The 12,161-nt window shown below is 47.7% G+C and overlaps 1 protein-coding gene across 3 annotated transcripts in view; it reads left to right on the top strand.

Annotated features, from left to right (window-relative positions):
• Positions 1-12,161, top strand: part of LOC140427771 (interferon alpha/beta receptor 2-like) — a 57,360-nt gene that overhangs the window by 25,881 nt on the left and 19,318 nt on the right. For all 3 annotated transcript variants that reach the window (XM_072513407.1, XM_072513409.1, XM_072513408.1), the window contains exons 4-5: positions 3,241-3,464; positions 4,096-4,274. In XM_072513407.1, coding sequence (XP_072369508.1) covers positions 3,241-3,464; positions 4,096-4,274 — 403 coding nt within the window. The remainder of the gene's footprint in view (positions 1-3,240; positions 3,465-4,095; positions 4,275-12,161) is intronic.

Genomic DNA, 12,161 nt, shown 5'->3' with positions numbered 1-12,161 from the left:
TTTAATACGTGTCTTAAAGGAGGAGCGTAATGTGGAGAGGTGAAGGGAGGGACTTCCAGGGTTTGTGGCCTAGGCAGCTGACTGCACAGCCATCCATGCTGGATCAGTTATGATTGGAAATGCATGAATGGTAAAATTGGAGGGGCACAGATATTTCGGAGGGTTATGGAGTTAGAGCATTGGGGGAAGGAGAAGGCCATGGAGGGATTTGAGCACAAAACGTGAGAGCTTTCAGATCAAGAAGTTGTTTGACTAGGAACCAATGAAGGCCAGCAAGCACAAGGGTGATAGTGGAATGGGACCTGCTGTGAGTTAAGACACCGAGTTTTGGATGACCAAGTTACTGGAGGTAGAAGGTGGGAGTCCAGCCAGGAGTATGTTAGAATAGTCAGGTTTAGAGGTAACAAAGGCATGAATGTGGGTTTCAGCAGAGGATATGCTGAGACCGGGGCAAAGTTGAGCAATGATGACATGAATATGAGGTCAAACGATCATCTCAAAATGCAGTATGTTTTGTTATTGCAGCATACAAACATATCTAATTAGGAGCAGGAGCTTGAACCTACTCCACCATTCAATAAGATCATGGCTATTAATGAAGAATCTATCTAGCTCTGCTTTAAAAATATTCACAAATTCTGCTTCCATTGCCTTCTGAGGGAAAGAGTTTCAGAAACCCACAACCTTTTGAGAAGAATTGTTACGGCGTAGAAAGTGACTATTTGGCCCATCATGTCTGCACCCTCTTTCCAAAATAAGCCTTAAGCACCATTCCCCTGCCTTTCCCCATACCACTGCATATTTCTATTCATGTAATCACCTAATGCTGTCTTCAATGCCTTTCTTTGACCTGCTTCCACCATGGTTCCAGGCAGAGCATTCCAGACCTGAACCAAGTTTTTTGGGTTTTTTTCTAGCATCACATTTTTTTCTTTTGCCAATCACTTTAAGTTTGGGCCCTCTCTTTCTTGATTCTTTTGCAAGTGGGAACAGCTTCTTCCTATCTACTCTATCCAGCCCCATCATTATTTTGGACGTCTCTTAGCCGCCTTCTCTCCAAGGAGAAAAGTCCCAACATCCAATCTATCCTCATAATTGAAGTTTCTAATCCCTGGAACCATTCTTGTAAACTTCCCCTGCACTGTCTCCAATGTGTTTACATCCTTCCTATAGTGTGGCACCCAGAATTGTACATAATATTACAGCTGAGGTCTAACTAGTATCTTGAATAGGTTCAGCATAACCTCCTTGCTTTGTACTCTATGCCCATTAATAAAACCCACAATACTATATGATTTTATAACTTTCCTCTCTACCAGTCCTACCACCTTCAATGATCTATGCACACATACATCCTGGTCCCTCTGCTCCTGCACCTTAAGAATTTTACCCCTATTGTGTCTCCATGTTCTTCCTACCAAAATGCATCACTTCCCACTTTTCTGCATTGACTTCATCTGCCACCTATCTGCCCACCCCACCAACATGTCTATGTTCTTTTGAAGTTCTGCACTGTTGTCTACACAGTTTACAACGTGTCCAAGTTTTGTGTCATCTGCAAATTTTGAAATTGTCTCCTGCACACCAAGATCTAGATCATTAATATAATATCAGGAAAAGCAAGCATCCCAATGCCAACCCCTGGGGAACTCCACTACAAACCTTCCTGCAGCCCGTAAAATATCCATTGACCATTACTCTCTGCTTCCTATTATTCAGCCAATTTTGTATCCTTGCTGCTACTATTCCTTATATTTCATGAGCTATAACTTTTCTCTCAAGTCTGTTGTTTCTCTCAAGTCTGATGTGTGACACTATATCGAATGCCTTCTGAAAGTCTATGTACACCACATCAACTGCCTTGCTCTCATCGACCCTTTCTGTTACCTCAAGAAACTCTAGCAAGTTAGTTAAGCACTACTTTCACTTTAGAAATCCATTCTGGCTCTTGCTAATAAACCCCCATTTTTCCATGTGACTACTAATTCTATTTAAAATAATTGTTTCTTGGAGCTTTCCCACCACTGAGGTTAAACTGACTGGTAATTGCTGGAGCTACTCTTACAACGAACATTTTCAATTCTCCAGCCCTCTGGCACCTCCATTGAGTCTAGAGAAGACTGGAGGATTATTGCCAGCACCCTTGCAATTTCCATTTTTGCTCCCTTCACTATCCTTGGATGCATCTCATACGGTTCTGGTATCTGGTCAACTCTAAGTCTAGACCAACAGTCTATTCAACACTTTCTCCTTGGTGCTTTCACCTCGTTTCCATCTTAAATGAGTGATGCCTTATTTTTAAAAAAGTGACCTCGCTCTAGATTCTCCAACAAGAGGAAACATCTTTTCTACCTTGTCAATATCCCTCAGGGTCTTTAAAAGGTTTCAATCAAATCAAATACATTAATAACCAAAAGCTGTGCCACAGTTTAGCAAGGCCATTAAAAAAAATAAAAGCAAGCAATATGTTTCATTTCTAGGATAGAATTGACTAGTAGAAAGGTTATGCCAAACCTGTATTGAATCTTGGTTACGCAACTCTGGTCACCATATTAAAGAGGAAGTAGGGGTACTGGAGAGGGTGCAGAGAAGATTTACAGGGATAGATGCCAGAAATGCAGGAGTATACGTATCAGGAAATATTTTAACAAGCAGGGTTTCTTTTCTTGTGAAGAAATTAAGCGGAGGCTTGACCTAAAAGAGATCAGTAAAATAAAAAGGTTTTGATAGTGGATACAGAGAGAATGTTTCTTCTGGGGAAGAGCAGAACTAGAGACCCATCAATATAAGATGGTCACCAAGCAATCCAACAAGTAAATGAGAATAAATGTCTTCACCCAAAACGTGGTGTGCATGGTTAACATGGTATCACAGGGGATGGTTGAAGGGAATAGTATGGAAGATTTAAGGGGAAACTGGACACGCCTATAAGGGAAAAGAGAATAGAGGGTTACGTTGATGGATTTAGATGAGGAAAGATTGGAGGAGGTTCAAGTGAAACATAAACACCAGCATAGACTGGTTGGGCGGAATGACTTGTTTGTGTGCCCTATATTTTATGTAATCTTATAATCTAGTCAGGTGTAAACAGTGGGATTAAAGCTCTAGTCTAGCTAGGGTTACTACTTCTTCACAAAATAGTTGATGGCATGATTTTATTTTTGCAGTAACCATTTGAGACATAATAGGTTACCTTGATATGTCTCCTCTGTTCAAAATGTTTGTTTAAATTCCAAATAGCACACTCGGTATGGAAGAACACCCACAGAACGTGAACCAAACAAACGATGAAGAGCGTGCATGGGTTGTTGTGCAGAACTGTTCATTGATCTCAAATCGAACATGTGATCTAACCAATGAGTTCACTGACATCTATGAATCTTACTTTACTCGGGTTAAAGCAGTTACAGAAATGGATGAATCCAATTGGACTTCCTCAAACGTGTTTCAGCCCCTTGACGACTGTAAGCATGTCATCTTTTAGTTCTTGGCTCTGTACAGCATTTCTTCAGACCATAATCATGTTTGGCTTACTCATTATATTCATTGTTATTGCGCATCTGCAAATCATTTTTATTTATAACTACCCACTACATATATTTTCGCTGCCAAGCACTTTCTGTTCCTGCATACTTTTGCACAAGTTCCCTCTCACTGAATTTTTTTTAACCTATTTTACCATTTTGTGCTTGTGTGTACTCTTTCCAAACTTGTAGAAACTTTAATGTGCGAATGTTGTTCAAATAACGTGCTCCGGCAAGGTTTATTTGTTTAACTGTATATGAAATGTTACCACTAACCTTGCCATCGTGTACCATGTTGCTCACAATGAAAGTTAAAAAAGAAAGCCTGAAAGATAAACCAAATTTCAGCATATTGGTAAGTTTAACTCTGTAAAACTTTGGTTGTAGAAATCAAATGTAATATTTTCAGATGGCATAAGTTTGAACAGGACAAGAATATATATGATTTTCTTAAACTAGAAAGTTCAATATTTCTTTCAATTTCTGGTGCTAGTTTATTTTGATAATACAGTTGAATGCTGTTAACTTGTAAATGTTTTACCTCTCAATTCAAATTTTTTTTCTTCTCCAGCAAAACTACGACCAGTTAATTTTAATCTCTCAGAGAGCACTATCGGCGAGCTGAAAGTTAATTTTGATATTCCATCAATCCCACCATTTATACCTGACTTTGGATCCAAATCGTTCCTAGATATTCTGTTTGCATTGTACTACAGCATTACTGTGTCGAAAGGTGGAGAGCTGGAAAAGGTATGATTTAATAAAATGAATAACAGTCTTGTTTTCTGGATAAATGCAATTCCACAAACATTTAATTTCCAAATAACACAACTGGGTGAATGTTTTCAAAACTCTGTTCTGGTTGTTATAAGTGCTACTTTGTTCTCTGGAAAGCCTTCCCTCAAAACACCACCTAAAACCTGAGAAACCTAATTTGATTGTTTAGGAAGGGTAAATTTTTCTTCCTTTGAATCTTTAAAAAAAAGAAAATCCTCATAAATGATCATCTGTGTGCAGATCTACAACTTACCTGTCAAATGCTTTCAAATGTAATTAAAAACGTACAAAAAACATCAAAATTAATTTATAGGTTATGAGGTTGTGCTACATAAGCTTGTTCCTTCATTCCTTTCTCATTCAAAATGTTTGTTTACTCAACACTGCTGACTGGTGTTTGGATGTGCTCTTGCAGCAGAAATGCAGTCTGGCTGTAACAAGTGCAGAAGGTACCTAGGGAAACTGCCCAAGCAGGAAGCACACTGAATAGCGCCTCACCAGCACAGAGCACATGCTCCTAAGTTCCCCACAGTACTGAAGGCCCATTGTAGGAGGTGGACTGGAGAATATAAAACTCCTCTACCTACAGGAGACCAGGAGTTTCCCCAGACAGATACCGCAAAAGCAACCTGAATAGGTGGCCATCACAGCCCATGCTAGCAGTGTAGGCTCAAGGACCTGCGTATAGTGCCGTAAAAGGTTCCATGATCAAACACACAGTTGTCAAGGTTAGTAGGTGGATGCATCTTCAAATGTCACACCCCAAGACTCGCCCATCAACATTATCAATCACTATACATACCTAACATTCATTGCTTCACCTTTCCCTAACGAACCTAGCACTGCTGCAAGCCTCTAACTTGCATCTCACAGCTTGCAAACATTGCCAGATACTCCATAATGACAGATACATTACCCAATTGGATTGTACCACACAGGACTGACATAGAATAGGATAGGCACTGGAGTGGTCAACTGTATTTAATAATGTAAATCGGAATCTTATTTACAAAACACATTTACAGAGGATGTCAATTATGATGTTGCTCAGTGTTACCAATGGCAGAAGCCAAACAATTCTGAAGAGATAAAAAATGATTAAGAAAGCTAGTTGAACAGATTGGTGTCTTCCAAATGACTGATGACTGCTTTTGAAAGGAAACCACTAACTGCTTTTAAAGTGAAGATGTGTATTAGCATAAAAGCCTAAGAAATAAGTGTAAGCTATTCAGCCCCCTCAAGCCTGCTCTGCCATTCAAGACTGATCCGATTGTGGCCTTACCTCTACTTTCCTGCTTCCCCACAACCCTCAACATCCTTGTCAATCAAAACTCAGGCTTTAATGTATTCAGTGACCTAGTCTTCACTACTTGCTGGGGAAGAGAAATCCAAACACTAACCACCCTGCTGAAAGAAGAAATTCCGACTTCCGGTTGCGGCTATGCGGAGCTAAGCCGCACGATTTGGCAGCTCCCGCGATCACGGACTTTCGGGCTCGCTAGAGGAGCCCCAACGGAATTCTTTTCACAGACAACCCGTGGGGAAGAGAAGGGAGAGGTCCCCTACCAACTTTTATGGACCGGACCCGAAGTGCAACGGCCAAAAAAGCGGCATTGGAGCAGCGGGAGAAGCGAGGGGAAAAAAGCAAAATGGCGGCGGCCGGGGACAAAGAGGAGATGCAGGAATTCATCAAGCGCTGCTTCGAGGAGCAGCGTAAGGAGATGCTGGCACCTATGCTGGCGGTAATTGAAGGACTAGGGATAACCCAGAAGGCCAAGAGGTGAAGATCCAGGAGGTACAGAAAATTGTGAGTGAGAATGAGGACGAGCTCTTGGGCCTGGCGGTGAGAGTGGAGCGGCACGAGGCGCCACACAAGAAGTGGGCGGGAAGACTCGAAGACCTGGAGAACAGGTCGAGGAGAAATAATCTGAGGATCCTGGGTCTCCCAGAAGGAGTAGAGGGGGCCGATGCCGCAGCATACGCGGGCACGATGATTGGGGCGATGATGGGCGCAGAGGCCCCTTCGAGGTCGCTGGAGCTGGACGGGGCGCACCGGGTGCTGGCGAGGAAGCCCAAGGCAAATGAGCCGCCAAGGGCGATGGTGGTGAGATTTCACCGGTTTACGGACAGGGAGAGGGTCCTGAAATGGGCCAAGAAGGAGCGGAGCAGCAAGTGGGACAATGCAGAGATCTGAATATACCTGGACTGGAGCACGGAGGTTGCTAAGCGGAGAGCGGGTTTCAACCGGGCCAAAGCGGTGCTGCATCGGAAAGGAGTGAAATTTGGAATGCTGCAGCCAGCGCGACTGTGGGTTACATACAAGGACCAACACTACTCTTCGAAACGCCTGAAGAGGCGTGGACCTTTATACAAACTGAAAAGTTGGACTCTAACTGAGGGTTTGTGAGGGTGGGGGGTGTTTGAGGGTTGATGTATGATGGTTGTTGTATATAGGGGGTCAATCACGCGCAGGAAATGTTATATGGGCTGGGGGAGAGAGACAAGGCCGCGACAGGAGCTGCGCCAGAGGGGGCGGGGCAGGCTTTGGAAAGCGCGGGTTTTTTTTCCCGCGTGCGGGAAGGGGAACGAAGGAACGTATATTGATTGGGAGACTCCCACACGGGGGGGGTCAAAGGGACGGCGGGGGAAGCCGGGGTCAGCAGGTGTCAGCTGACTTACGGGAGTGATATGTGGGGAGCAAAAAAGCTAGACGGGTCTAGCAGAGGGGGGGGAAAAAGGGTTGCTGCTGCACTGGCCGAAAGGGAATGGGACACAGAAGAGGTGGTCGGGACGGAGGTCCCCCGGCTGGGGGACTGGAGGGCGAGGGAGACACGGACACGGGACTGGCCCAGAAAAGGAGATGGCTAGTCCGGGGGGGGGGGGGGGGGGTCTGGCTGATAACGTGAGGGGCCTGAATGGGCCGGTGAAGAGGGCTCGAGTGTTCGCGCACTTGAAGGGACTGAAGGCAGACGTGGCTATGCTCCAAGAGACACACCTGAAGGTGGCGGACCAGGTCAGGTTAAGAAGGGGATGGGTAGGACAGGTATTTCACTCGGGACTGGACACGAAAAATAGAGGGGTGGCAATTTTGGTGGGAAAGCATGTGCCATTTGAGGCCAAGACTATCGGAGTGGATAATGGAGGGAGATATGTGATGGTGAGTGGTAGGTTGCAAAGGACGTGGGTGGTGTTGGTAAATGTATACGCCCCGAACTGGGATGATGCTGGATTCATGAAGCGCATTTTGGGGCGCATTCTGGACCTGGAGGTAGGAGGCCTGATAATGGGAGGGGACTTCAATACAGTGCTGGACCCAACACTGGACCGCTCCAGATCAAGGACGGACGGGAAAGAGGCCGGCGGCGGCCAAGGTGGGCGGGGGGGGGGGGGTTGTTTATGGATCAGATGGGGGGCGTGGACCCATGGAGGTTTGCAAGACCGCAGGCCAGGGAATTTTCTTCTCCCACGTGCACAAAGCCTACTCCTGGATAGATTTCTTCTGGGCAGTGCACTCATCCCGAGGGTGGAGGGGACGGAGTATTTGGCCATGGCCATTTCGGACCACGCCCCGCACTGGGTGGAAATGGGGCTGGGAGAGGAGAGGGGCCAATGCCTGCTGTGGCGGCTGGATGTGGGACTGCTGGCAGATGAGGTGGTGTGTGGGAAGGTGAGGGGGTGTATCGAAAGGTACTTGGAGGCCAACGACAACGGGGAGGTGCGAGTGGGGGTGGTATGGGAGGTGTTGAAGGCGGTGATCAGGGGAGAGCTAATCTCCATCAGGGCTCATAGGGAGAAGACAGAGGGCATGGAAAGGGAGAGGTTAGTGGGGGAGATTTTGAGTGGACAGGAGATACGCAGAGGCCCCGGAGGAAAGATTACTTGGGGAAAGACGACGGCTCCAGACGGAGTTTGACCTGTTGACCACGGGGAAGGCGGAGGCACAGTGGAGGAAGGCGCAGGGGGCGACCTATGAGTACGGGGAAAAGGCTAGTCGGATGCTGGCACACCAGCTCCTTAAGACGACAGCAGCGAGGGAGATAGGGGGAATCATAAGATGGAAGGGGAGCCACGGTTCGGAGTGTAACAAAAATAAACCAGGTATTCAAGGCCTTCTATGAAGAGCTGTACAGATCCCAGCCCCCAGGGGGGGAAGAGGGAATGAGATGATTCCTAGACCAACTGAGGTTCCCGAGGGCGGAGGAGCAAGAGGTGGCTGGTTTGGGGGCACTAATCGGGTTGGAGGAGCTGAGCAAGGGTTTGGGGAGTATGCAGGCGGGGAAGGCCCTGGCGCCGGACGGGTTCCCAGTGGAGTTCTACAGAAAGTACGTAGACCTATTGGCCCCGCTACTAGTGAGGACCTTTAACGAGGCAAGAGAGGAGGGGACCCTGCCCCCGACTATGTCGGAGGCGACAATTTCCTTGATTCTAAAACGAGACCAGGACCCACTGCAATGTGGATCGTACAGGCCGATTTCGCTCCTCAATGTGGACGCTAAGTTATTGGCAAAAGTGCTGGCACGAGGATTGAGGACTGTGTCCCGGGGGTGATTCGTGAGGACCAGACGGGATTCGTAAAGGGCAGGCAATTAAACACTAATGTGCGGGGCTCTTAAACGTGATAATGATGCCATCGGTGGAGGGAGAAGCGGAGATAGTGGCAGCTATGGATGCGGAAAAGGCCTTTGACCGAGTAGAGTGGGAGTACCTCTGGGAGGTGCTGCGTAGGTTTGGGTTCAGGGGAGGGTTTATCAGCTGGGTTAAGCTCCTTTACAGAGCCCCGGTGGCGAGTGTAGTGACGAACCGGCGGAGGTCAGAGTACTTTCGGCTGTACCGAGGAACGAGGCAGGGGTGCCCCCTGTCCCCCCTGTTGTTTGCATTGGCGATCGAACCCTTGGCCATATCACTGAGGGAGTCTAATAAATGGAGGGGGGTGGTCCGAGGGGGAGAAGAGCATCGGGTGTCGCTCTACGCGGATGACCTGTTGCTGTACGTGGCGGGGATGGTGGAGGTCATGCAGACTGAGGGAGTTTGGGGAGTTCTCGGGCTATAAGCTCAATGTAGGTAAGAGAGCTTTTTGTATTACAGGCAGGGGACCAAGAAAGAGGGATAGGGGGACCTACCGCTGAGGAGGGCGGTGGGGAGTTTTCGGTATCTGGGGATCCAGATAACCAGGAGTTGGGGGGCCCTACATAAACTGAATCTGACGAGGTTGGTGGACCAAATGGAGGAGGACTTCAAAAGATGGGACATGTTACCGCTCTCGCTGGCGGGTAGAGTGCAGTCGGTCAAAATGGTGGTCCTTCCGAGGTTTTTGTTTGTGTTTCAGTGCCTTCCCATCGTGATCACCAAGGGCTTTTTCAAGAGAGTAGGTAGGAGTATTATGGGGTTTGTGTGGGCGAATAAGACCCCGAGGGTAAGGAGAGGGTTCCTGGAATGCAGTAGGGACCGAGGAAGGTTGGCGCTGCCAAACCTAGGGAGCTACTACTGGGCAGCAAATATGGCGATGATCCGCAAGTGGGTTATGGAGGGAGAGGGGGCGGCATGGAAGAGGATGGAGATGGCGTCCTGTAAAGGAACGAACTTGGGGGCATTGGTGACGTCACCGCTGCCGTTCTCGCCATCAAAGTATACCACGAGCCCGGTGGTGGCGGCAACGTTAAGGAACTGGGGCCAGTGGAGACGGCACAGGGGTGCAGTGGGAGCCTCGGTGTGGTCCCCGATCAGGGGTAACCACCGGTTTGTCCCGGGGAAGATGGGCGGGGGGTTCCAGGGCTGGCATCGGGCGGGGATTAGAAGAATGGGGGACCTGTTCATCGACGGGACGTTTGCGAGCCTAGGGGCACTGGAGGAGAAGTTTGAGTTACCCCCGGGAAATGCCTCTCGATATATGCAGGTAAGGGCTTTTGTAAGGCGACAGGTGAGGGAATTCCCGTTGCTCCCGGCACAAGAAGTTCAAGACCGGGTGATCTCGGGTGTATGGGTCGGGGAGGGCAAGGTTTTGGCAATACACCAAGAGATAAAAGAAGAGGGGGAAGCACTAGCAGAAGAGTTGAAGGGTAAATGGGAGGAGGAGCTGGGGGAGGAGATCGAGGAAGGTCTGTGGGCTGATGCCCTGAGTAGGGTTAATTCCTCCTCCTCATGTGCCAGGCTCAGCCTGATACAATTTAAGGTGGTTCACAGAGCGCACTTGACGGGGGTGAGGTTGAGTAGGTTCTTTGGGGTAGAGGACAGATGTGGAAGGTGTTCAGGGAGCCCGGCGAACCATGTCCATATGTTTTGGTCATGCCCGGCACTGGAGGGGTTCTGGAGAGGAGTGGAGGGAGCAATATCTCAGGTGGTGAAAGTCCTGGTCAAGCCAAGCTGGGAGCTAGCAATATTTGGAGTAGTGGACGAACCGGGAGTGCAGGAGGCGAAAGAGGCCGGCATTCTGGCCTTTGCGTCCCTAGTAGCCCGGCGAAGGATCTTGCTAATGTGGAAGGATGCGAAGCCCCCTAGCCTGGAGGCCTGGATAAACGACATGGCTGGGTTCATAAAGCTGGAGAGGATTAAGTTTGCCTTGAGAGGGTCTGCGCAGGGGTTCTACAGGCGGTGGCAACCGTTCCTAGACTATCTCGCGGAGCGTTAGAGGAAGGTCGGTCAGCAGCAGCAGCAACCCTGGGAGGGGGGGTGGGGGAATGGGTGATTGCTTGGGGGGATGGATGAGCAGGAGATAACATGAAGGGTGTGGGAAACTGGCACGTGCGGGAGAGAGCCAGTGTATAAAGCTATGTAAATATACCATTTTGCCATGTATATACCTTGCTCAGTGCGATTTTGTGTTATTTTGTTACGGGGGTGGAGGTTATTGTTTGTAAGGGGAAAAAATTGTGTTGGTTGGTAAAAAACTTTAATAAATATTTTTTTTTTAATAAGAAAGAAGAAATTCCTCCACATCTCTCCCCCACATAAATGGGAGCCCCCTTATTTTTAAACTGTACCCCCGTTGTAGATTCATGCACAAGAGGAAACATCCTCTCGGCATCTATCCTGTCAATCCCTCACAATCTTGCACTGCAATAAGATTCTCTCCCCCCCCCCCCCAGTTCTTCTAAACACCAGTGTGCAAAGGCCCAACCTGTTCAATTTTTCCTCCTAAGATAGCACTGAGGCCCATTGTAGGAGATAGACAGGAGAATATAAGACCAGGAGTTTCCCCAGACAGATACCACAAAAGCAACCTGAACAGATAGCCATCACAGCTCATGCTGGAAGTGTAAGCTCAGGGGCTGGTTTAGCACAGTGGGCTAAACAGCTGGCTTGTAATGCAGAACAAGGCCAACAGCGCGGGTTTAATGCCTGTACTAGCCTCTCCGAACAGGCGCCGGAATGTGGCGACTAGGGGCTTTTCACAGTAACTTCATTGAAGCCTACTTGTGACAAGCGATTATTAATCCCAGCAATTAGCCTCTTGAACCTTATCTGAAATTGCTTCCAATGCAAGTATTTCCCTCCTGAGTAAGATGACCAAAACTAGTACATCAGGGGCAGTCTCACCAATGCCCTATATGGTTGCTGCAGGTCCTTCCTACCTTTACACTCCATTCTCCTTGCAATCGCGGCCAACCTTCCATTTTCCTTTCTAATTACTTACTATAGCTGCATGCTGACTTTTGGTGATTTATGTACAAGGGCACCTGGTCCCGCAGAACTGCCGCATTCATCATTCTTCCTCCATTTAAACAATATTCGGCTTTTCTATTCTGCCAAAGTGGACAACCTCAGTGTCCCACATACTCCCATCTGCCAAATTTTGTCCACTCACTTAACTTATCTATATCTTTTTTCAAACTCTTTGTATCCCCCCACAACTTACCCTACCTA

Source organism: Scyliorhinus torazame, chromosome 8, assembly GCF_047496885.1.
Source record: "Scyliorhinus torazame isolate Kashiwa2021f chromosome 8, sScyTor2.1, whole genome shotgun sequence".
In the NCBI taxonomy this organism is placed as follows: Eukaryota; Metazoa; Chordata; class Chondrichthyes; order Carcharhiniformes; family Scyliorhinidae; genus Scyliorhinus; species Scyliorhinus torazame.
Note: the sequence above shows the minus strand (reverse complement) of the source record. Positions and strands in the feature narration are given on the sequence as shown.